Source organism: Clinocottus analis, unplaced genomic scaffold (assembly GCF_023055335.1).
Source record: "Clinocottus analis isolate CAN_PGR_092001 unplaced genomic scaffold, fCliAna1.0.p SCAF_51, whole genome shotgun sequence".
Classification (NCBI taxonomy): domain Eukaryota; kingdom Metazoa; phylum Chordata; class Actinopteri; order Perciformes; family Cottidae; genus Clinocottus; species Clinocottus analis.
The window spans coordinates 185,001-210,868 of NW_027176209.1; the positions used below are offsets into that span (position 1 = coordinate 185,001).

The 25,868-nt window shown below is 44.5% G+C and overlaps 2 protein-coding genes across 2 annotated transcripts in view; one reads left to right on the forward strand and one right to left on the reverse strand.

Moving 5' to 3' along the window:
* The window catches only part of LOC137803259 (intestinal mucin-like protein), a gene marked incomplete at its 5' end in the record, with an annotated part of 10,787 nt that extends 4,228 nt beyond the window's left edge, over positions 1 to 6,559 (forward strand). The window contains 14 exons of the mRNA XM_068601554.1: positions 1 to 106; positions 1,836 to 2,011; positions 2,098 to 2,167; positions 2,333 to 2,454; positions 2,551 to 2,582; positions 2,664 to 2,832; positions 3,260 to 3,355; positions 3,630 to 3,670; positions 4,499 to 4,729; positions 5,245 to 5,343; positions 5,592 to 5,720; positions 5,794 to 5,833; positions 5,941 to 6,061; positions 6,193 to 6,559. The exon at positions 1 to 106 is cut by the window's left edge and continues 99 nt beyond it. Coding sequence (XP_068457655.1) covers positions 1 to 106; positions 1,836 to 2,011; positions 2,098 to 2,167; positions 2,333 to 2,454; positions 2,551 to 2,582; positions 2,664 to 2,832; positions 3,260 to 3,355; positions 3,630 to 3,670; positions 4,499 to 4,729; positions 5,245 to 5,343; positions 5,592 to 5,720; positions 5,794 to 5,833; positions 5,941 to 6,061; positions 6,193 to 6,394 — 1,634 coding nt within the window. The remainder of the gene's footprint in view (positions 107 to 1,835; positions 2,012 to 2,097; positions 2,168 to 2,332; positions 2,455 to 2,550; positions 2,583 to 2,663; positions 2,833 to 3,259; positions 3,356 to 3,629; positions 3,671 to 4,498; positions 4,730 to 5,244; positions 5,344 to 5,591; positions 5,721 to 5,793; positions 5,834 to 5,940; positions 6,062 to 6,192) is intronic.
* A 3,298-nt stretch (positions 6,560 to 9,857) lies between these two features.
* On the reverse strand, positions 9,858 to 25,050 carry LOC137803270 (anoctamin-9-like). The gene is made up of 24 exons (XM_068601569.1): positions 25,030 to 25,050; positions 21,048 to 21,110; positions 20,556 to 20,678; positions 20,331 to 20,461; positions 19,917 to 19,966; positions 19,416 to 19,474; positions 19,236 to 19,315; positions 18,278 to 18,412; positions 17,802 to 17,895; positions 16,920 to 16,980; positions 16,317 to 16,399; positions 15,500 to 15,604; positions 14,931 to 15,095; positions 14,521 to 14,557; positions 14,195 to 14,306; positions 13,446 to 13,500; positions 13,148 to 13,245; positions 12,873 to 13,069; positions 11,722 to 11,874; positions 11,497 to 11,641; positions 11,182 to 11,304; positions 10,998 to 11,091; positions 10,500 to 10,612; positions 9,858 to 10,048 (listed from the first exon to the last, which is right to left on the reverse strand). The coding sequence occupies exons 1-24, from the start codon at positions 25,048 to 25,050 to the stop codon at positions 10,012 to 10,014; spliced, it is 2,334 nt and encodes a 777-aa protein (XP_068457670.1). The 3' UTR covers positions 9,858 to 10,011.
* Positions 25,051 to 25,868: the final 818 nt, after the last annotated feature.

The window sequence follows — 25,868 nt, forward strand, 5'->3', positions numbered from 1 at the left end:
CCTGTGTCACCCCCACAACCCCAACACCTACGACCACTTCCAAACCACCTTCCACAACAACACAGCCTACTTGCAATCCTGCCATTTGTGATATCCTAACCAGCAGGTGAGGGGAACCACAAACTATTTAAAAGCCTGCACAAAACACTGTTTTGAGCACAAAACATAGAAACCACGATAGTGGCACGTCATCACTGTGGGTCACACGTTTACACTCTAGGACCGGGTGTGTCCCACGTGCCTAACCTGAAGTAACACCGGCCAGGTGATGTGAGGCGATGCATGTCAGTGGCATGAGTGTTGAGTATGTTTTATAGTTTGATGGCACATGCATATTATTGATTATGAGTATCTGGATATCACCTGGATTGGTCTACTTACGACTGAGGTGGTAACAAGTGACAGCTGGCTAGCTAGCAAACAAGTGACAGCTGGCTATCTAGCAAACAAGTGACAGCTGGCTATCTAGCAAACAAGTGACAGCTGGCTAGTTAGTAAACAAGTGACACTTGGAAAACTCGCAAACAAGTGGCAGCTGGCTTGTTAACAAACAAGTGACAGTTGCTAACTAGCAAACAAGTGACAGCTGGCTAGCTAGCAAACAAGTGACAGCTGGCTAGCTAGCAAACAAGTGACAGCTAGCTAGCAAACAAGTGACAGCTAGCTAGCTAGCAAACAAGTGACAGCTAGCTATCTGGCAAACAAGTGACAGCTGGCTAGCTAGAAAACAAGTGACAGCTGGCTAGCTAGAAAACAAGTGACAGCTGGCTAGCTAGCAAACAAGTGACAGCTAGCTAGCTAGCTAGCAAACAAGTGACAGCTAGCTAGCTAGCTAGCAAACAAGTGACAGCTAGCTATCTGGCAAACAAGTGACAGCTGGCTAGCTAGCAAACAAGTGACAGCTAGCTAGCTAGCTAGCAAACAAGTGACAGCTAGCTAGCTAGCTAGCAAACAAGTGACAGCTAGCTATCTAGCAAACAAGTGACAGCTGGCTAGCTAGAAAACAAGTGACAGCTAGCTAGCTAGAAAACAAGTGACAGCTAGCTAGCTAGCAAACAAGTGACAGCTGGCTAGCTAGAAAACAAGTGACAGCTGGCTAGCTAGAAAACAAGTGACAGCTGGCTAGCTAGCAAACAAGTGACAGCTGGATGGCTAGATAATCAATTTATAAAATGTTTGTGCCAGCAAATTATGGAATGTGCTCACCATTTGTGCCACTGACGGACATCGCTCCCCATCACCATCATATTAATGTTCTTTATCACTTTGCGTTGAGCAGATAACTTTTGTTAGCTCTGAGGCACTGCTGGCCTTTTAATGTCATTTACTAATGATTTGTAAGGCATAGATAGTTCTCACTTTAGATGAGGTCACACAAAATACTTAACTAATACTTAACTGACAACTAACTACTGAATTATCATTGCTTGCAGTATTAAAACACGTTTATAAAGAACATGTTAAGCATTCGTGCATCATCTATACGTCCTTAATAATTGGTTTGCAATACATTTTACTTAATTTATAAATGGGGAATCATTTATAAAGAAAACCGAATCACACAAGATGTATAACCGTGTTCATGAGTTACTAATAAGTATTCATGTTGGAACAATGCTTTATAAATGATGAATTAAGTATTTACTTATTCGTTATTAATGCTAAATAGTGTGTAGTTATCATAAAGTTCTACCACAATAATTATTTGTTGATGTTCTGAATTGCTTTCCATTACGTCCTTGATGATGTCTATATTTGTTCTGGTCACTTGGTGAGTTCAAAGACTTCTGATCTTTTTTCCTGACATATTGTTCTGGCTTGTATGTTTCTTCTAGTGTGTTTGCACAATGCAATGAAGTCATAGTCCCAGGACCATTCCTGACATCCTGTAAGGAGGATATTTGCAACAGAGGCAATGCCACTGGCTGCACCAGCCTGGAGGCCTATGCCACTCAGTGCTCTGAGGCAGGAATCTGTATCGACTGGAGGAATGCAACCAATGGGCAGTGTGGTAAGATAAAGCTAATCGTTAATAGAACTAGAAGTGTTGCACTGAGTTCTGACAAAGGTGTATGTAAACATATCTCCATCTTACAGAGTTTGAGTGTTCAAGTAACAAGGTGTACAAGGCCTGTGGCGCCCGTGTAGAGCCAACATGCAATGACAGGTAAAGAATAAATCCAAAATGTCTTTGACAAATCTTGACCTTTATACACCACTTGCCAGATTGAAATTCTTCCATAAATTAGATGATGTCAGTGTGTGAGAAGGATAAACTCATAATGAGCCGTGTTGTGTCTGTAATAACCAATAATTCCTTTTCTCACATCAGATACAATGAAAGGTTCCAGGAACAGTTCCAGGCATCTCCTCACAACACTAAAGAGGGTTGCTTCTGTTCTAATGGCACCATCTTATTCAACGCAGTCCAGGACACATGTGTTCCCTCCTGCGGTAAGAGGAGATCCTAAAGAAAACTTGACGTCTGTCTAACGCATTAGCTTGAAGCAAAACTCAAACCTACAAACATTGTTTCTGTTTGGATTTCAGGTTGTGTTGGTCCTGATGGACAACCCAAACAGGTAAGACATCGGTCACATGCATTCATGTTCCCTGGCAAAGCATGAGTTGTCTGTCTGAACTGACTCCTGTCTCTGAAACAGCCTGGTGAAACATGGACAAGTGGCTGCAACACCTGTATGTGTGACAACGAGTCCATGAGCGTCCAGTGTACGCCTGTTCAATGCCCAACACAACAGGTCCTCAACTGCAGCAAACCTGGCCAGCAGATGGTCAACAAAACAGATGGCTGCTGCACAACAGAGTCTTGCGGTCAGTTGCAGTGTCAGAGAAGTGGATCATGTCACTTTGTAGCCTTGATGCCACCAAAGGATAGTTGTCAATGCCATTGGTTCTGCCCATCTGGAGGTGGTCTCGTATCTGCCACATTCTTAAAGTCAATGTTCAACATTTTGGGAAATGTTTGCGTTCCTGTCTGTGTAGGGGTTAAACACACAAGATAGAAAGTGTTTATTGGTATGCTTTTAGACTTATCATAAAATACATATTTACAGACAAGAAGTGTCCACACAAAGTCTCCAGGGTCACTCACCTGGGACCCGCTGTGTGTGTGAATCTATCACACTGTGTCAAAGCAGTGTCTTCCTGTGAAAGAGAGCTTGGGTCTCAGAGTCTAAGCTAACGTGAAGTGACTCATCTAAACATTATCTAAACTCATCTAAACTTTGGTCTTCAACAGAGTGCAACGTGAACCTGTGTCCCTCTCCTCTTACCTGCCCGCTGGGGTTCAAACTCACCGCCATGAACGGCACCTGCTGCCAATCCTACGAGTGCGGTATGTGACTCAACAGAGTTTAGTCTTGAAGGAAAGAACATTGATTTACACACTTTTAATAGAGATGGACAATCACACAATTGATCCTCACATTAAGGGCTTTTCAAAGCAATAACAATTTACGAATTACACTAATGGAAGATCTCTTCTGAAGATCAGTCTCTGTGCATCAGGTATAGAGATAGATTAGCCTAGATTAGCACACATCTGCATTACTATTCAATAGAACCAGAGTCAGTTTCAACCTACCCCATGTGTCTTGTTTGTTTTGCAGTTCCTAAAGGCGTTTGTGTCTACGACATGACGGAGTACCAGGTAAGGACACGGGCCAGACTCCAGACGTCAACATATCTGTCATAGTTCAGGAGCAACAGGAAGTAGGATTCAATCACAGACACAGGCAGAGCAGGTTGCATTACAGGTACTTCACTTGAATAGAATACAGGTCTGTGTGAGACCACATCAGAGTCCCTCTGCAGGTTCGAACAGGAAATATCAGCTCCCTAAACAGTTAAACAACGTGCCGTCTTTTACAGGTTGTAATCCCATGAGGAAGCCTTTATTTACACTGAGATGAAACCCTTCTTTAATGTCCACTGTGTGCATAGTTGCTGTCAGATAACAATCCAAAACAGACAGATCAGCACACGCTTTCTGTTTCAACTCTTTTCACTGTGAGAGTGAAAAAGGTTGAAGAGGAACCCCAGAACTCCTGTTGATGTGATCTGGTGACCACATAAAGAGGTGACACATCTCTCACCTGTAGCGTTGCGGTTGCTCCGCCTCACAACCACAAACCAACCGAACCAGAGTGCACCTGGAAGTGGTCCTGTATTTGTTTCTTCTGAACCGCATGAAACCGCCCAGCCCAGTGCCCTTTGAGGGGTCTTTAACTTGAAGGGTTTGGTTGGGTTCAGACGAACTCTTTGGTTTTGTTATGTGAACATTCATTCACTCAAACTGTGCTGTGGACTGAACAGCTGCACCAAAACCTCTTGAACATAAGTTTCTCAACAAATTCTATTCCGAGTCATAATAAAAAGGTGATAGCAGCATGCATTCAGGAATAGTTAGTCTGGAAGCTTCCATAGGATACAGATTGATTGATTGAGAGTAAAACTTTGATTGTTGTGTATCTTACAGCCTGGTGCCAAGGTACCAACACCACAAACACCATCAGAACCACCAATAGAAGCACCAAAACGACTGTTACGTTCCACAACAACAGCAGCACAAAGGGCCACAACCTCAGGAGCAACACCGGAGCCTTTTGTACCCTGCCAAGAGTGTTTCTGTGGCACACAGATGGATCCCATCACCAAGCTGAACATCATTATTTGCAAAGATATTGTCTGCAACAAAAACTGCTCAATGGTAAGCACACACACACACACACACACACAGCAGCTTTCTAAGGTCCTGTACCAGCTGGTAGTTGGTGTTGGTAGTTGCACTGGACTCTTCAGTACTGGACTCATGGATCTAAACGTGTTAGACCAAACAAGAGCAGTACCTGTCCGTATAGAGCAGTACCTGTCCGTATAGAGCAGTACCTGTCCGTATAGAGCTGTACCTGTCCGTATAGAGCAGTACCTGTCCGTATAGAGCAGTACCTGTCAGTATAGAGCAGTACCTGTCAGTATGGTGCAGTATCACCATGCAGGTTTGTCTTTGCATTTCTTTTCTAAACATCTTTAGAACAAGAAAACAGCGTTTGCTCATATTCTGTCTCCACTGAGCGACACGATGTCAGCGCCTCCAGGCAGGAAACGAGGCTTTAGGCCTGAAAGGAGTTCATCAAAGAGTTCAAGTGCAGTTTCTGACAGAGTCACCAGAGTTTTCTGCTTCCTTGTTTCCTTCTCTCTCCCTCCTTCCTTCCTTGTCTCCAGGGTTATGAATATCAGCCTGAAGCTGACAAGTGCTGCGGTACGTGTGTTCAGAAAAGCTGTTTCCTCAACACACCTGAAAACACAACGGTTGTCATCGAGGTCAGTACCGCCGCTCTGGCCGTTTCATTCACATTTCTAATGTTTGCTGTCGCAACATACTTCTTCTTCTTAGTTATGGACGATGTAGATATTTGTTAATATTGGAATGAGAAAATAACCTCATCTTGAAATACAAAGTTCACATTTTTAAAAAGGGAATAGAGATTAAAGAAAGAACGTTTGTGAATTAGGATGAATGGCTTATGTCTTTGTTGACTCATCTGACTTCACTCTTCCTGCTGGAACAGGTCAACAACACACTTGTACTCCCTAAAGACAAGTGTATGCAATATACATGTGAGGACATCAATGGACAGCTTGTTACCAAGACGACCAAGACCATATGTCCTCCCTACAACCCCTTGGACTGTGAACCTGTGAGTTTTTTCTAACCCCACACCCCTCACACTCCTAAACTATCATGATGTGACATGTGTTTTCCTCCTGCAGGGTACCGAGACAACAGATGCTCAGGGATGCTGCACAACCTGTAAGTTATGAAGGTCACAGTGTTTCACGCTGAATCCAGAGCAATGAAGCTACTTTGGGGTCGAATCTGTTGCGTCGTCAGAGCCTAAAGGTCGCTGTGTGTTCCAGGCAAACTGCGCAGCAGCTGTGAGGTCCAGAGCAAGGAGACCGTCATCGAGGTCAACGACTGCAAGAGCGCGCTGCCGGTCAACATGACGTCCTGCGCCGGACACTGTGGGAGCGCCTCCATGTGAGTCCATTTAGCGTCACAGCGTCAACAGGAAACAGCTGTTCTCCCTGTGACATGAGTTCTGTATGCTGAAGGTCACTGGCCACTGAGCTGCAGAGGATGAGAGCTGTTGTCTCTGTGTGTGTGTGCAGATACTCTGCAGCAGCCAACAAGATGATACACCAGTGTGAGTGCTGCCAGGAGGACCTCACCAGCCAGAAGCAGGTGGAGCTGACCTGCGCCAGCGGCTCCAAGGTGCAGCACAGCTACGTGGTGGTGGAGTCGTGCCGCTGCACCAGAGCAGAGTGTGTGCCGGGAACGACGGCCAAACCCCAGCGCCGCAGGAGACGCTGATCCTCCTGCTGCCGCCGGACGGAAAGCTGGCACACAGCGCGAGGCTTCAGCTTGAACCTTCCTGTTGTCAGGGTTCAGTAGTTAGAGCTCAACCTGTTACTCTCTCTCTCTCTCTTTTCAGATTTCATGGATAATCATAAATAAAATATTTTTCCTGCAATATGACCACTGGTGTTGACATGCTTATTGATCACTAGGAATCATGTAAATAGACATGTTTCTTAAATGGCAAGAAAAAACAAACAGAACAACAAGGACGATGAACACGGGCGCCAACACCATTGTGAAACAAAATCTCAGCAAGATATCAACCACATTCCATCTTTTTCCAGCTAAAAAACTGAAATCGGGTTAACTTATGGATTAAATGATATGTACTTGTTGTGGACTCAGAGGCGTTCAAGGTCCAGGAAGAAAGTTAGGACATTTTTGCTTTCAACGGACCAAAACCTACAGTTCACGAAATCTGCACTAAATTAATTACTAAACATACTAAACTTAATCAAAGTCAAACTTTGCAGAGATTCTGTTAACACATAGTGATATTTTATAGTAATATAGTTGCATAATTAAGAAAAGGAAATGCATCCTTGAAGTTATTCAATTTTTAGAATTTATTTTCACGTGTTCTATAATCAACCAATAAAGCAGTAACACATATACTGCTATATGAACCTCTGAGCTACTCTCACAAGTGTTTTCTGTATATTATACTTTTATAGATAGCTCGATCAATAGATATAGTTTTATCTGTGAGACAACACTGCCACCTGCTGGAGGAGATTCATCCTGTCACAAACAATCAACAGGACTACAGCAGATAAACTTGTAATTATATCATTGGGTAAAATTGAATCCACTGACAAGTAATTGATAAATACTTTGGAGGACATCACTCATGGTTGCCCTCACTCATTCCCATCGCAATCTGCTCTCACGCTCATGGTTTTTACACCCACCGCCATTTTCCAACCGAGCATTTCACACAACAGATCGCGGTCTGTAATCACACTCATGGTTTCCATACCCAGCATGCAACACTCCTGTCAAGGTCTGTCCGCTGGGTTAGTGCATTTTCCCGCCTGAAAGGGATTGACCCATCCACTCACATTTTAACTGGATTTTACTCCAATGAAAACACAACTTTTCTCTTTTTTTTACTATCTCCAATTAGTTTGAGATTCAGTTCATCAAATCATTAATTCTGCTTCACTGAAACAAGCTCCCTTCAGCACATAAGGGTGAAAACCTTAAATAAAACAGAAAAGGCCACATTTCAGCAAACATCCGTTCCGTATGCAATCAAACACCCGTGCATTCAGTCTACACACAAGCCACATTTCACCGCATCAAGTCCCCAGCTGTGCCTCCACCAACATGTCAACAAACAATTAACGCTGCCGCACGTGGACGCGCCGCGCGTTCCAGCGCTCACGTCATTCAAACAGGTGGCGATCACCAACAAAGTCTCTCGCTCTTACCGGCTGCCTCTCCGTATCTGCAGATGTGTCTGTCCTTGCACAGTGTCCCGATTCTCAAGCCTCGTTCATGCTTCTGCGTCAGGTCGACGCGGTTCCTACTGCGTAGGGAACCTGTCGCAGGCGACAGAAAGTAAGATACAAACGGGATGCAATTCCAACGGATTCTGAACGCCAAGCGAAGCTTTCCGATGTCATGCGGCTCTTTTCTTGACAAGTACAGAGAAGATCGCGTTTTGAGAAACGGCCGCTGGAGACATCTGAACGCTGATTGGCTAAAACTTGACGTGTCACATCAAAGATGTTCTCTTTATGAAGATGATAACCTCAACTTTTCTCCGCGTCTCAGAGTCCAATCTCAGAAACGCTGGCGCGGTCACGCGGCTCCAAAAAGGAGGACAAATACGCGTCCAGCTTGAGGCTGCGCCTGACGCCGGACAGGGCATTGAACACCCGGACTGTCCGGCCTAAATCCAGACGTCTGGTCACCTCAGTCCCCTCACCTCAGAATCTACCTCCTCAATAACGGAAGCGTTAGCTAATAACTTTCCACCGGAGCGTTAGCTAGCGGGCTAACGTCGCGTTCTCTCCTGCTGTAGCTAACGTTAGCTAACCCTATGTCAACAGAGCTCCTGGGTAACTTAACTTAGATATATTATCAAATATTATATTACCACGCACTCGCGCTCTCTTCTGGCACGCGCATCTGTTCGCAGTTCACTGAATTTAAATCCCCCCAACTCCCCTCCAAACGAAAAAATCATCGAATCTACACGATTCACTTAGTCACCTATTTTGGTTTCATGGCGGTCACTCATGCAGAACTTCGACGACGGCGTCACGTCGACGTACGTACGTACGTCGACGTGACGCAGAAGCATGAAGGCTTCAGCTGCCTGATCCCACTTTGCTGACCTTCCCCGCAGTTACTTCCGGTGTAAAGCTCCGCCCCATTTTCACATGTCGGCAATAATATTTCTAATTGCTCTGTTTATTATCTAGTGATTATTTATCGCCACCTTATTTCTTCATTAATACAATTCACTTTCTTTCCTTCACATGTTTTCCCTCCTTTTAATATATACATATTTTAATAAAACCTAAACTCCACGTTTGACTTCACAGTACTCGTGGTTTGGATTTTGTTTGCAGGTTTTCAGATCTTTTTGTATTTTGGACATTCTTCCTTCATTTTAACTCCAGCAGACTTGAAACATTCATTTAAGTTTCATGTTTGGGGCGACGTCATCGTGCAGCCTCTGACATGTGAGTAAGAGGAGTAAGAGTGAGAGGCTCAGACGGATGAATCCGGCCTTTTTCAAAATAAAACATCTTTCAGGCCTTGATTTTTTTCCCATTCTTTCTGTGCAGCAGTGAATCCATTTCGGAGCGTGATTCAACACGTCAATGATGTGATTTCTAAAGTTTGTTTTGTAGAGCCCAGAAGCAAAAAGAAATGTTTTGACCAGGTTTTAATAGTAAGTTTATTAAAGCAGATTTCCTCAGAGGTGGTCTTTGAACATTATTAAAAATGTAAATTTGTGGAGTTCTGAGGATTTGAGGAACGCGTTCAGAAAAACAACTGAGGAAAACAGCAGATTGTATGATGAGTGAAAACCTTGTGAAGGTTCTGTTAAAGTGTGGAGGACATTCAGTCTGAAGACAACATGTCATGAACTTCCACTTCCTGTCAGCGTATGAGCGCCCTATACTACCTCTGACCGCGGTGCATTGTGGGACACATTTTGCTTCGAGGTGGCATGTTTGTTGCATGAACATGTGTGAAAGTGTTGTAGGACGTCAGTGTGGCTGAACACATGCGATGAGGAGTTCATGACTCATTGTCAAACGTGCAGTAATGATGTTCATGTCGCGCTGTTGCTCAGTGACTTCTGGACACAGCAAAACTAATTATATACATTAAATGACAACAATATACTCTTTCTGAGATTTTAATATTTAAAAAAATTATTACTGTTGGCTGTAGTGTGATGTCGCGTGAAGACGCGTCAGCAGCAGTGATTCAATACAAAACGTTCACCCGACAGATACAGCTCCCACAATGTTAAAGTTCAGTAAAGTCCAGTCTCGTGGTCCAACATCCAGTCAGGATTCCTCACTGGAGACAGACGAGCTCAGTCAAACCTCTGTGGATTTACTACGTCTGCTACGATGTCTGAAATAAGAACAGAAACACACATTACAGAGTAATGAGAACCATCGTGGAGCCACACCGGTGTCACATGAATAACATTGTGTAGTGTGTGTGCATATCTCTATCTATCTATCTATCTATCTATCTATCTATCTATCTATCTATCTATCTATCTATCTATCTATCTATCTATCTATCTATATTCTCATTCCAGTTGTTTTTCTATCCATCCATCCATCTCTATCTATTATCCACCTACCTACCCATCTACCTACCTATTTACCCATCCATCTTTCCATCCATTCATCCATCCATGATCTAAACTCCGGCATTAACGACCACCACCTCCCTGCTTTGTGCCCGCTGTGTGCCGATGATGTCATCCAGCTTGAGGAGGCGTCAGTGTTCCCTCAGTGTGGTTGTGTATCGTCACAGCGTTTAGCTTCTCGTGTTAGCGGTGCTGCAGACTTACTGCAGCTCGTCCTTCAGCCGGGCCAGTTTGTCGCTCAGCCGCGCGTTCTTCACATGGATGGGATTGTCGGGGACGAACCAGGCTGCGATGAACTTGCACACCACCACAACATGCTGCAGAAAGACACACAAACTCTTTCACTGCCATCTGCAGTTCAAGTGGACAACACTCACTGACAGGGTTCACACACATCCTGACCAGAGGGTTTCAATGAGGATTCAAAGCATACAGTAAACCTTAAATGACTCAAATGAATGAGAGACACTAGTTTATTAAAAGAATAAACATTTATATAGATGCCTGTATGTATGCTGCTGATATTTTGAGCCTCTTTCATTATTTATAACTAAATGAACGACATGAACACATGAATATAACACATTTACAGGACTTTTACACAACTTTTCCAGGCCTGGAAATACCCATTTTAAACCTCTGACTCTTCCAGGTTCTGCATGATGGATGAACTCTGCACTGAGCGAAACCTGAAGTACAAACCTCAAACAAGATGACGAAGGCAAAGCGTACAGCCAAAACCAGCCAGAACTGAGAGGTCAGAGTGTAGTCCTCATCGCTCCTGTAGTCCCTGTAGCTGCACACACACACACAGACACACAATGACACACCTGTGACTCGTCCTCCTGTTGTGTTTGAGAGCAGAGCAACATGAAGGTCTCCTCACCTGCACTGCGTGACGTTGAAGCCGCCGTCTGTGATCATCTGCAGCGGAAGAAAGTCGTTTCGAACCTCCGTGTGTGACACGACCGCCGTGGACAGCGTGTCGTTGATGTATCCCTGCATGCAGCTGCAACCAGAGCGCGCGCACACACACACACACACACACACACACACACACACACACACACACACACACACACACACACACACACACACACACACACACACACACACACACACACACACACACACACACACACGGTGAGACGCAGCAGCTGATGTGTGATCAGGTGGCTCTTGCAGCGGTGAGGTGACTGACTGTGTGTGAGTGCTGCCGTTAGCACAGGGCCCGTAGCGGTAGCGGTAGACGAGTCGAGGAACGAAGTCTGAAGAGACGCCGATGACCAGACCGTTAGCGATCACTGCTAACACACCGATAGCCTCCAACACCTTGGTCCACACACCTGTACACAGGAGACAGCACTGTCACACACACGCAACTGCACACACACACACACACGCACGCACACACACACACACACACCGATGTCGTTGGTCTTCCTGGGAACCAGCCGGCGCTCCAGGCGCACCATCTTGATGGCGTCCAGGCGGATCTCGAAGACGTTGTTGATGAGCGCCAGCAGCGGAGCGAGCGGGAACGCCGCCACGAAGATGGTGGTGAAGCTGAACTGGACCACTGGAGGGACGCAGTGAGAGAGGAACATGGAAAGAGAACGTCAGTAAAGACACAGGTTCAGCTGTGTGCAATAAGCTTTACGCTGCCTACCGACCTACATACCCACCTATCTACTTACCCACCAACCTACCTACCTACCTACCCATCTACTTACCCACCAACCTACCTACCTACCTACCTACCTACCCATCTACTTACCCACCAACCTACCTACCTACCTACCTACCTACCTACCCATCTACTTACCCACCAACCTACCTACCTACCTACCTACCTACCCATCTACTTACCCACCAACCTACCTACCTACCTACCCATCTACTTACCCACCAACCTACCTACCTACCTACCTACCTACCTACCTACCCATCTACTTACCCACCTAACCATCTACTTACCCACCCACCTACCTACCTACCTACCTACCTACCAACCTACCTACTTATCCTTCCCACCCATCCACCCACCTATCTACCTACCTACCTACCTACCCATCTACTTCATGTAAAGTCAATGCACAGACGCGAAAGTGTTTTTTTCTGCCGGGCTGCACGAATTCGCACCAAAATTTCTCAACTCTGGCGAAAGAAGTCCTGTGACGCTGAGTTAGTACGTATAATATCATGAACACAGACACCACAGAGTTTGAGGTTCCCACGTTTTTGGGACTTCTACAAGAAGTATAACACAGAAATAGTGGATATTTCTTCCGTAGTCGATAGCGGAAAAGATAGCCCTTTTTTTAACGGGAATGAGCCACAGAGATGAGCCCCGCCCCCTTTAACACATTTGATGTGAACGCAGCATTTAGAAGTTTAAAAAGTTATGAGAAATGTGTGTTGTTTTCAGACAACTGTATATATCATCAATGAACACTTAACAGCCCATAATGTGGAAGCTAAAGCAGCAGTACCAGGACCTGACCTGCCTGCTTTCAATCCCTGGAGGGCCTCCCTTGGATGGATGTCACACACACGGAGACTGATGCATGGACCTACCCATCTCCAGGAACTCATTGAACAGACTGAAGGCGTTCGTGTCGGCCAGGTGGTAATTCTTCAGCCAGTGCTGGAGCTTGCAGATGTCACATGCGTCAACGCGCCCCTGCTTGTCGCGGCAGGTCTTCCTGTAACAGTGACCGCACTTCCTCTGCAGCTTCTTTGCCGAGTTTCTGCTCAGTAAGTTTCTCAACCAGCTGGAAAACACAACATGTCCAAAGTGAATGCAAACCCTCACACCGGCCTCACAGGAGACGGTGAATGAAAACACTCACGGCACAATGAACTCAAAGATGTTGTTGAGAGTCTGTTTGAGCAGCATGATGACGGCCATCTGGATGAAGAGGTCTGTCAGACAACCGCTGGGATGGCACTACACACACACACACACACACACACACACACACACACACACACACACACACACACACACACACACACACACACACACACACACACACACACACACACACACACACACACACACACACACACACACACACGGCTAGAGGTTAGGACTGTGGTGCAGACATGCTGGGTGAAGGACTAAAACCTAAGAAGTCCATCACTCACCTCCTCCAGTCTCCACCCAGCGATGCGTGCGTAGTTTCCTGGACGGCCGTTTATCCTGGACAACAACACATCGGCTCCATCAACAATCTGAGAAGCTTTATCCTGATCTCACGGAGACGAGGAAGTGGACAAACACTCTTCTATCTCCTCATCCACAGGTAAAGTGCTAAAGTACTGTAACCCTCGTGAGAAGACACGTGTCCGTTTACATTTTGTTAATAATTCTGTAAGCTCCTCAACATGAATAAGTGATTATAATGTTTCACTAAAACACTAATTTAGTGCCCTAACAACGGCGGATTTCTCTCAAAGTACCTTCCTAGTGGCCGTGTGAGTCTAACAGTATGTTATTGCTTGTGTTTATTGTGATTATTATTGCAGATGTTGAGGATTTAGGTCATAAAGATGTGCAGTATTACCCTGTGGCATGATGGGAAGGCACCAAACAACACAATTCTTTTAAAGGCAAGGAGTTCCTGTAGATTCCTTAGAGATCAAGGACAATGGGTCTGGTATTCATATCGGTTATGGGAGCCTGTGGTTGACCTGGTTAAGGCTGTTCCTCTGGAGGAATGCTACATGGAAGGCAAAGATACGACCGCATAACGCGACTCAACAGCTGCAGCGACTTTAGGGTTCATTCTTTTCTGCTACTTTCTTCATTTCATTGATTGGATCATCACTTTGGCAACGCTGACACTGAAATGAAGCAGATTGAGTTGACAGACGGACCTGAAGAGACAGAGTACCTGCCCAGGAAGAAGGCCACATAGAAGAGCGAGGAGAAGAGAGTGAAGAACTGGAAGGTGAACATCTTGACGGTGAAGTTCCTCTCTGTGGCTGCAAATGAGTTGGTCTTCTCTGAGAACACAAGAAAGCTCAATGCAGTCACGTCCCGCCAGATATTTGACAAAACGTCAATAGTAGAATAGTAGAATAGAATAGTAGATTTTGTCTCAAAATTCAATATTAAGAATGTATTTAGATCTTCGACTGATAATGTATTTCCACATCTTTTATTGACTTGATTTACTAGCAACAAGACACTGAACAACGTTTCCTTCTCAGTGCTCACCTATGTGACACAGCTTGAGGGACACCCATCGGTTTACCTGCAGGCGCAGAACATATTTGTAAAGATCAGATCATCCACTTCATCGCGTCTCCTCCCACAGGCACAAAGCCATGAAGGCGGTCACATGAGCAAGTTGTACAATATCTTTGCTGAACCAAAGGCAAGTTATTTTCAGTCAGAAAAGAGATGCCTGAGGTCAGGGCCTCGGTGGTTGGTTAGGTAGATCAGTAGGTAGGTGGGTGGTTGGGTAGGTAGTTAGGTAGATTGGTAGGTAGTTGGATCAGTAGGTAGGTAGGTAGGTAGGTGGGTGGGTGGTTGGGTAGGTTGATGGTTGAATAGGTAGGTAGTTCGGTAGATCCGTAGGTAATTCATTCATCCCCAAGGGTAAATGAGTTTCCAGGCATACGTACCCGGGTCATGATCTGAATGGTGAGATAGTGCAGCACGGCTCCTAGCATGATGGCCACAGTGTTGGCATGATCCCTCATGAACGCCCAGCTGCTTTCAGATATCAAGGGAGCGGCCACCACGCGAAACACCACCAGGGCTTGAGCGAGGCCGATGATCAGAATCAGCTAGGACACGGACAAACACAGCAACACGTTGTTTCTTCCTCCTCCTGCCACTGCGTTTTCCTCCACACTTCATTTTGACAGCTAAACATTCAGAGATCTGTGCAGGAAAACGTTTTTTCCGCGTCAGGTTGCGCGTCAGGTTGCGCTGTATGCCGCTGCTGTCACAGCAAGCCGAGCTCCCAGTAAGCCACAAATATTTGATTTAATATTTAATATTCTTCTTACTCTTTTATCTTGTTTTATTAGTATTCTACTGTTTGTCTATATTACTTGATTTGTATTTATATTTGTGTCTCTTTCGTGCAGTGCTGCTGTAATCCTGTAATTTCCCCACTGAGGGACTAATCAAGGATTATCTTAATTTATAGCTATTTCACTGCAGATAATGAGTGTGTGTGTTTCACCATAAGAGTCACCAGCGTGAGGACCAGGGTGCTCCGCAGGTAGGAGTGTCTGAACTGTTTGGGATTACAGTTTGAATCGTTGACTATTTCCAGAATGAGTTCCTCCTGCGAACACAGAGACGTGGAATCGTACATTAACAAGAGCGGTTACATGAGACAGAGCAGACGTTCATTGCAACGTTGACGTAATAATAATAATAATAATAACAACCTAAATCTCAATCATGAATGCAGTAAAGAAAACTCTAAAAATGAAAATCACAATTTATAGACTAAAATACTCCAAAGCTGCAGTCATGTAATACATCCAGATGTATTTGGAAGTATTTCAAAATCGTCAAAAAAAGTCCAAAAAAAGTATGACAAAAAAGTATGACGGAAAAAAGTATGACAAAAAAAGTATGACGGAAAAAAGTATGACAAAAAATGTATAAAAAAAGTATTAAAAAAGTATGACGGAAAAAGTTTTTAAAAAAAAGTATGATAAAATAAATATGACAAAAAAAGTAAGACAAAAAAATAGTATGACTAAAAAAAGTATGACAAAAAAAGTAAAACAAAAAAAGTATGACCAAAAAATACTTTTTATGATTTTTATTGTTGTCATAATTAAATCTATTTTTTGAAATACCTTTTTTAAGTAAATGAGGGGCAACACAACCCAGCAGTGTGGATAACTACAGAGGGTGTAGACAAGGTGTGTGTGTGTGTGTGTGTGTGTGTGTGTGTGTGTGTGTGTGTGTGTGTGTGTGTGTGTGTGTGTGTGTGTGTGTGTGTGTGTGTGTGTGTGTGTGTGTGTGTGTGTGTGTGTGTGTACCTCCTCCTCACACCAGTCATAGACCTTCCACTTAGAAACATATCTGGCTCTGTGTCTCTTCCACAGCTCCAGGAACAGAGTAGCTGAAGCACACAGAACAGAGTCCACCAGTTAAAGAGGAGCAGATCACATCATCACATCATCACACTGCAGATCACATCATCACATCATCACACTGCAGATCACATCATCACATCATCACACTGCAGATCACATCATCACATCATCACACTGCAGATCACATCATCACATCATCACACTGCAGATCACATCATCACATCATCACACTGCAGATCACAGCATCACATCATCACACTGCAGATCACAGCATCACATCATCACATCATCACACTGCAGATCACATCATCACATCATCACACTGCAGATCACATCATCACATCATCACACTGCAGATCACATCATCACATCATCACACTGCAGATCACATCATCACATCATCACACTGCAGATCACATCATCACATCATCACACTGCAGATCACATCATCACATCATCACACTGCAGATCACAGCATCACATCATCACACTGCAGATCACAGCATCACATCATCACACTGCAGATCACATCAGACACACACTCACCCCAGATGGCCATGAACATTGCAAAAGCCACAGTGCCCTCGTTGTCAAACAGGTGACTGACCTGTGAGGATGCAAAGCAATCAAGCCGGAAGACCATGAATATGACAAACACAGATTAACAGCAGGATGTCTTAAGAGAAGAGAGAGAACATTTAAGTTATTTCAGAATGCATTAAAAACATACGCTTGAACTGCTATTTAGAGAAGCAGTGTTTGATTCAAGATGTTTGTACTGTCATATGCACAGATGAGAGTTATTATTCTATACAATGAAAAGCCTGGGTGACCTCTCTCAAACCAGGATTACATTCCAGAATAATGTGTAGTGGCTTAAAGTCGCACAAACCAATATTGTGGTTATTACATTTAATTTAGCTGATGCTTTTGTCCAAAGTGATTTACATGTTGCTCTACACACCATAGACACAGCAACGGGGAGCAATAAGGGGATTTAAGGGTCTTGCTCAAGGACACTAGCGAGGAACTAGCGAGTGACTAGCGAGGGACTAGCGAGGGACTAGCGAGGGACTAGCGGAGCCGCGGTCTTACCGGCATGCTAACCTCCGAGCCACAGTCGCCCTTACAATCCCTGTTACACATAATAGTTGACAGGTTTAAATATCTCAAAATCTGGTCATTACATCCTGCGTCCTGACCTGCTGGATGAAACGCCATGGAAGAGGTGCGGCAGCAACAGGAAGTCAACAGAAAGGAGATAAGAGCTAACATGACCTAGCTCGGGCTAACCCGCTACCCATCCTGCTCCTGCTTAATGTCCATTAAGACTGTTGTGCACACTGCCCAAGGTCATTCATCATCAGTCACATGAGCTAACGGATGTTTTGATGAACGTGGCTGCTTGGAGGGACAGAAGGAGGTGACCTTAGCGTAGGTGCAGGTGTCTGACAGCTGCCACACCAGACACCTCTTATCACAGCGAGGACACATGATGATGCTGGAGTCACACACCTCCGTGCTGAGGACACAGAAGGAAGCGTCAATGGAAATTAACTCAATTCAAAAATAATTCACACTTCTAGCATGAAGACATGAGGTCTCATGTGACCATATACATATGAAACAGCCACTGAGGAGAATCTGTGGCATTTTCCAACTTTCTTGTTTTTAGATTTTTAAAACTGTGATGTGATGTGTGTTGATGATGAAACTCATGACGTCAGAAGGAACATTCATCCATGAGCCATTTACTACATCCACACGAGTTTACTACATTTACAAGACTTAAAACACGGGCACGGTCTAGATTGAGGCATGAAAGTCAGACATGTTCACATTCTAAACAGCATCAAAAAAGTGACGCTAATGAAAATGATGACGTTTTGCAACCTGTGACTCACATGAGCGGATTGGTGTTGAAGAAGGCGAGTCCGTACAGGAACACCACCACGCCCAGCGCGGCAGCCGGGACCAGCAGCTTGGTGTACCAGCCCAGCCACAGGTAGTACAGCGCCACCTTCTCTCCAAAGTAGTTCCTGCAGAGAGGAACCACAGCGGCAGACATGAAGGACGGCAAGGGCCGACGCAGGACAACACTGCTGCTCACGCTGTGAGACTCACAATAACCTCCAGCTACATCCTCACTGCACACGTTATGTTCATTCATATTAAAGTCCCACAAAACATCTCCCTTTAGGGATTAATAAAGTATCTACTGACATATACCTCTCTATCTATCATCCATCAATCTGGACTTTAACCTGATGCGGCTTCACTCGGCCTCAGATGAGCACAGATGGAAATATGACCTGGACGTATGAAACGAATCACATGGTCTCATAAAGAAAAGCTTTAGTCTCAACTAACACAACAAGTTTTACATTCTGTGTTCTTTCATCAAATACCTTCACATACTGACAGCCACAGACAGTTACTGACAGACAGTTACTGACAGGCGGTGAGTTACTGACAGAATACATACATACAGTTACTGACTACAGACATACAGACAAGCAGTTACAGACATACTACAGACATATAGTTACTGGCAGACTACAAACAGACTACAGGCATGCTACAGACATACCTGTGGTGCGTTACTGACAGACTACAGACATACATAGACTGATGGACTACAGACATACTACAGACAGACAAACGGTGAGTTATTGACAGACAGGCAGTTACAGACATACAGACAGACGGCGAGTTACTGACAGAATACATGCATACCGTTACTGACAGACTACAGACAGGCAGTTGCAGACAGACTACAGACAAACAGACATGCGGTGAGTTACTGACAGACTACAGACGGACAGTTACAGACTACAGACAGACAGTTGGTGAGTGACTGACTTGACGTCGGTGACTGGTTGTCCTGTAAACAGACCCGACCATCGAGCCCACTCTTTTCTCAGCTTTTTCTGCAATTTTTTCTGAGGATCACAGGAAACATTCAGACGTCAGGAGTTCATCCTTCACACACACACACACACACACACACACACACACACACACACACACACACACGCTCACCTCATGGAGGCAGAACATGGTTTCAAACACATCCTTCATCAACAGTTCCTCGAGGTTCTCTGTGAATGAAGCAAACATCTGCATGAGGCTGCAGTTTGTCTCAGGTTCAGAGTTGGAGCTCAGACTCAGTCTGAGGATACACTGAGCTCCTCTCTCCTCTCCTTCTGGATGAATTCATGTCTCTCCAATGCACATCACTAACGCTCCTCTTCCCAGTGACCTCAGTGTTACAGGATGAAGCGACCTCAGCTACAACGCTACAGAAGATGCTACAACGCTACAGAAGATGCTACAACGCTACAGAAGATGCTACAACGCTACAGAAGATGCTACAACGCTACAGAAGATGCTACAACGCTACAGAAGATGCTACAACGCTACAGAAGATGCTACAACGCTACAGAAGATGCTACAACGCTACAGAAGATGCTACAACGCTACAGAAGATGCTACAACACTACAGAAGATGCTACTGGAGTTGATGAAGCTAATCACACTCACCTCCCGTGTTGGTGAAGGTCTGAGTCAGGATGAAATGGACGAGTCGGATCCTGGAGAAACATATTTAATAAAGTTAAAAACTGCATCAGCAGAGTCAGAAAGAGTCGGTTTATTTAGCATGAAGCATTCTGACGCCACAGGAGTTGCTATCATGCACAGAAACCCTGCAAAACAGGGAATATACCGGTCTGTGAGAGAGAGAGAGAGAGAGAGAGAGAGAGAGAGAGAGAGAGAGAGAGAGAGAGATAGATAGATAGAGATAGAGACAGAGAGACAGACAGACAGACAGACAGACAGATAGACAGACAGACAGACAGATAGATAGACAGATAGACAGATAGACAGATAGACAGATATGAATGAATGGGGGGATGGATGGATAGATGTATAGATGGATGAATGGATGAGTGTTACCTGGTAGCCTGGTTGACGGAGTCTCCACACCAGTTGCAGGAGTCGGACACCTTGAGCAGGTACTGGTAGTCCTGAAACATCTCAGCAGGCGCACGGAGGCCAAAAAACACTTTGTCATCATGGATGATCCTCTGACACACAACAACAACACAACCATTAAAGGAACAACCTCTTGCATTAAATCCTGAGACCGGCGTGAGAAGACGAGTGGGATGAAGGACTCACAGTGATGCTGATGTTTTTCTTTTCCAGCTGCTGGATGAAGGCTCTCTGTCTCTGAGCCTTCAGGTCCATGTCGTCGTGCACCTTGTGGGCCACCAGCACGTAGTCAAAGGTCTTGAAGGTGGCCTGTTCCTCAACAACAACAACAACAACAACAACATGAGACCTTTCACATTGATGACGTGGTTAAGCAGCTCAAAGTTGTCAGATTGGAGTGAACAGAAACCGTCTTTGAGCTGAAGAGCAGCTGATTGGACGTCCAGCATGATACCAGATCCAGATGCAAACGAGCCGCCGGCGTCAGCAGGCTCACGCGTTTATCTCGAGCGGTGACAGAAGGTCTTTTTATGTCTGACAGATTAATCTGTCCAGCGCGCAGTGAAAGAATCCTTTCATACGAGCCGACGTGGCCTCCATTTGCATGTTCCTGATGGCCTGGTCTCTGTTATCTTGTTGCTGTATGGAAAGAAGAGAGGAGAGCGACGGCTTCCTTACCGTTGGAGGAAGAGAAGACTCGGTGTGACTGTCCTTCGTCCTGTCCAACAGCTCCATGTTCTCCTTCAGCACACAGAGACAAGCTGAGCATTAGAGCTGCACTGCAGCGTGCTAGCTAGCTAGCTAGCCATGCTGACTAGCATGAGTCGTTTCCAGTGAAAGTGAGACTGTAACGACTGACAGAAGAAATAACCGACTCTTCCTCCTGCAGACAGAAAGGTTCAAAGTAACAGCTCAGAACATTCAGGTGATGCAGGCACACCTGCTCAGGTATGACCAGTTAGCTTATGCTAGCAGGCTTTAGCTTTCATGTGCAGCAGAGACGAGGCATTTCCTCTACGCCACTTCAGCTAGTTGCTAATCAAAAGTAGTTACAGTGAGGCCTTCTTTACGTCAATGCTACGTTCAGGTGTGTTGAGCCTGAATAAAGAGGATTAGAATATTGTCCTAAACTGCTCATTGTTGTCTTATCTATGCACTATAGATTTGTGTAGTTAGGAATCACATTTTGCTTCATGTTTTTAACAATAACCGCTCCCATTTTAATACCCAGCATGCCCCATTCGGACAATCTTTTGGCATAAAATACATATTTTTGTCCATGTTTTAACTGAACGACACAGTGTTTAGACTGAAGCTCCTTCCTAACAGGACAAGACTTTGTTTTATTGTGATTGTTGTTCAGGTTCTGATTCTTTAGGTCCTAATCTTTCCATAAAGGTCTTATTGTGGAATCTGGCTCACATCATGCTGGATGTTCATAGTTATTATCAAAACATCTTTTAAAAGTGATTTTATTTTGCAGATATTCATTTTTTCCCAAGACTTTGCTGAACAAATACAAACAATAAACACAAGTAATGTAATAATTTGGGGTTCCTACAGACTGTCTGGAGACAACACTGTTCCAGAGGTTAACAGGATTCAACAGCAGCACAAACTGGACCCACCGAGAGGATCATGAACACGCTCAACACAAACTGACAACTCTTTGTGTTGCGCTGCGTTAGTTTGAGCAGAATGACGAATAAACAACATAAACATGTGAGCGATACGTGGAATATTATCAGCTTCAAGTAACTTTCAACCCGTTGAACGAGAACATATGAAACTCTTCTTCTCCGCTCTGACTCAGCTGAGTCTTTCCTGTCGAGCCGAGCTTCAGCTGCAGGTCCAGACCTGCCTCGTCTGCCTCGTCTGCCTCGTGTCCCTCGTCTGCCTCGTCTGCCTCGTGTCCCTCGTCTGCCTCGCCTCTTCTCCTCCTCTCTGCTCCACACATCCTCCTGTGGCCTCAGAGCAGATAAGCTGTCTGATACGCTGTCTGATAAACTGTCTGATAAACTGTCAGATAAACTGTCAGATCTGATACGCTGTCTGATAAACTGTCTGATAAACTGTCAGATAAACTGTCAGCTCTGATACGCTGTCTGATAAACTGTCTGATAAACTGTCTGATAAACTGTCAGCTCTGATACGCTGTCTGATAAACTGTCTGATAAACTGTCTGATAAACTGTCTGATAAACTGTCAGATAAACTGTCAGATCTGATACGCTGTCTGATAGCGGATGCAGATACTGAGGAGACCTTCAGCCTTTATGCTCCAGAGCTTCCTGCTGGCTTCAGCCTGACGGGCTGTAGGCAGAGCCGTGTGTTGTGTTGTTGTGTTCTTGTGTTGTTGTCGCTGTGTGTGACGCTGACACAATGAAGTGAAAGCTGCTTCATGTGATTAACTGTTAAGTTTTGTTTGTTATAAAGAGAAAACTAAACAGTGTCTTCATGTTGTGTTTGATATGAACTGTTGTCTGATGCCCAGAGAAGTACACGAGTACGTGTAGAAGTACACGAGTACGTGTAGAAGTACAAGTACATGTATAAGTACATGTATAAGTACAAGTACATGTATAAGTACATGTATAAGTACAAGTACATGTATAAGTACATGGTCCTACACGTCATCTCTGAAGTGACTTCTTTGTCTGATTTTTGTCTCTTGAGAAGACAAAATATTCTTTATTCCAGATAAATAAATAAATAAATAAATGAATGAATAAATAAATAAATACCACTAAGTACACGGTTCAGACGACCGGAGGAGTTTTATGACTTTAAACCAGAAATCTTTCTCTTAAAAGCATTTTTATTACTTCAAACTAATCGTAAATAAACGTTATGAACACATGGATTTATGACAGTTACACGACTTTTACTAAACTTTGGGGACATTTTGTATTAAATATATTTCAAATTGTACTTAAATACTATTTAATAGTAGAACCTCATAGTAAACTACAGGTTTGTACCACATGTTGTTGTTTATCTGTCAACAAGCTGCAGAGTCACAGAGCGTCTCTCCAGAGCACATAGCAGCACATAGCAGCACATAGCAGCACATAGCAGCACATAGCAGCACATAGCAGCACATAGACATACATAGCAGCACATAGCAGCACATAGACATACATAGCAGCACATAGCAGCACATAGCAGCCCATAGCAGCACATAGCAGCACATAGCAGCACATAGCAGCACATAGCAGCACATAGACGTACACAGCAGTACATAGACGTACACAGCAGTACATAGCAGCACATAGACGTACACAGCAGCACATAGACGTACACAGCAGCACATAGACGTACACAGCAGCACATAGACGTACACAGCAGCACATAGACGTACACAGCAGTACATAGACGTACACAGCAGTACATAGCAGCACATAGACGTACACAGCAGTACATAGACGTACACAGCAGTACATAGACGTACACAGCAGTACATAGCAGCACATAGACGTACACAGCAGCACATAGACGTACACAGCAGCACATAGACGTACACAGCAGCACATAGCAGCACACAGCAGTACATAGCAGCACATAGACGTACACAGCAGTACATAGACGTACACAGCAGTACATAGCAGCACATAGCAGCACATAGCAGTACATAGCAGCACATAGACGTACACAGCAGTACATAGACGTACACAGCAGTACATAGCAGCACATAGACGTACACAGCAGCACATAGACGTACACAGCAGCACATAGACGTACACAGCAGTACATAGACGTACACAGCAGTACATAGCAGCACATAGACGTACACCGCAGTACATAGACGTACACAGCAGTACATAGCAGCACATAGACGTACACAGCAGCACATAGACGTACACAGCAGCACATAGACGTACACAGCAGTACATAGACGTACACAGCAGTACATAGACTTACACAGCAGTACATAGCAGCACATAGACGTACACCGCAGTACATAGACGTACACAGCAGTACATAGACGTACACAGCAGTACATAGACGTACACAGCAGTACATAGACGTACACAGCAGCACATAGCAGCACATAGACGTACACAGCAGTACATAGACGTACACAGCAGTACATAGCAGCACATAGCAGTACATAGCAGCACATAGCAGCACATAGACGTACACAGCAGTACATAGACGTACACAGCAGCACATAGACGTACACAGCAGTACATAGCAGCACACAGCAGTACATAGACGTACACAGCAGTACATAGACGTACACAGCAGTACATAGACGTACACAGCAGTACATAGCAGTACATAGCAGTACATAGCAGTACACAGCAGTACACAGCAGTACATAGCAGTACATAGACATACATAGCAGTACGTAGACGTACATAGACGTACATAGCAGTACATAGAAGTACATAGCAGTACATAGCCGTACATAGCCGTACATTGAAGTACATAGCAGTACATAGAAGTACATAGCCGTACATAGCCGTACATAGCCGTACATTGAAGTACATAGCAGTACATAGAAGTACATAGCAGTACATAGCCGTACATAGCCGTACATTGAAGTACATAGCAGTACATAGAAGTACATAGCCGTACATAGCCGTACATAGCCGTACATAGCAGTACGCAGCAGTACATAGCAGTACGCAGCAGTACACAGCAGTACACAGAGTTACCTCGACATCCTTGTAGAACATGTTCTCGTGTTGACGTTCTGTCGCGGGTCTTCAACCGGAAGTTACCTGCTGCTTAAATCCTCCATCAGGAGATCAAACAGGAAACGTAAAGAACCGCGCGGCTCCACTTCCGCATCGCTCCAGGTGACTGGTGAGCGCGCGCGTCCAGGTGAAGGGGCGCAGGTAAAGGTGTGTGCGTGTGCAGGTAAAAGTTTGTGTGTGCAGGTAAAGGTGTGTCGTCATCACGGCTCATCTAATGCTGCGTTCACTGCGCCGGAAAAGATGGAAGATGTGAGCTTTTCATATACTTCTGAAGTCAGTTTGTACATAAATACTACAGCTCAGTTTGAAATATTTAGAAAGTACTTCTACTGACATGATCATGCTGAGTACTCATGATAAGTACATTCACACAAAGTTCCACAAGAAAGAGAACACACGTCACAACAAACAACACAACGCAGCGACACGTCACACCAACGACCAGCATGTACACTTACTCAAGTACTATACTCTAAGTACACATTTAAAATACTTCATACTCCAAGTACTCCACTACAGCACAGAGGAAATAGTGTTCCTGCTTCCTGCTGTGAAGCTGCAACAAGATGACCTCATCTTATACAAAGTACATCATATATGTATTAATATAGTGGTCAGAACACAAGTATACAAGTATTAACTCATTTCATAAAAGCTCCGTCTAATAAGTACAAGAGAGTTATTATTGTAGGTCATGTTTTGCTCACATGATGGGTTCGAGTAGTTTTTACTGTGTGTCAGTGACATTTTCTTTCAATAAGATTTAGGAAGCGTTGTCTTGAAATATGCTGTTTGCT

Bases quoted from the DNA above. Each gene is read 5' to 3' on its own strand.
- LOC137803270 (XM_068601569.1), bottom strand. From the start codon at position 25,050: ATGTTCTACAAGGATGTCGAG. The intron at 20,462-20,555 runs GTGAGTCCTTCA...GTTGTGTGTCAG, and splicing joins AGAAAAACATCAGCATCACT to AGGATCATCCATGATGACAA. The intron at 18,413-19,235 runs GTCAGTCACTCA...TCCTCTCTGCAG, and splicing joins CAACCAGTCACCGACGTCAA to GAACTACTTTGGAGAGAAGG.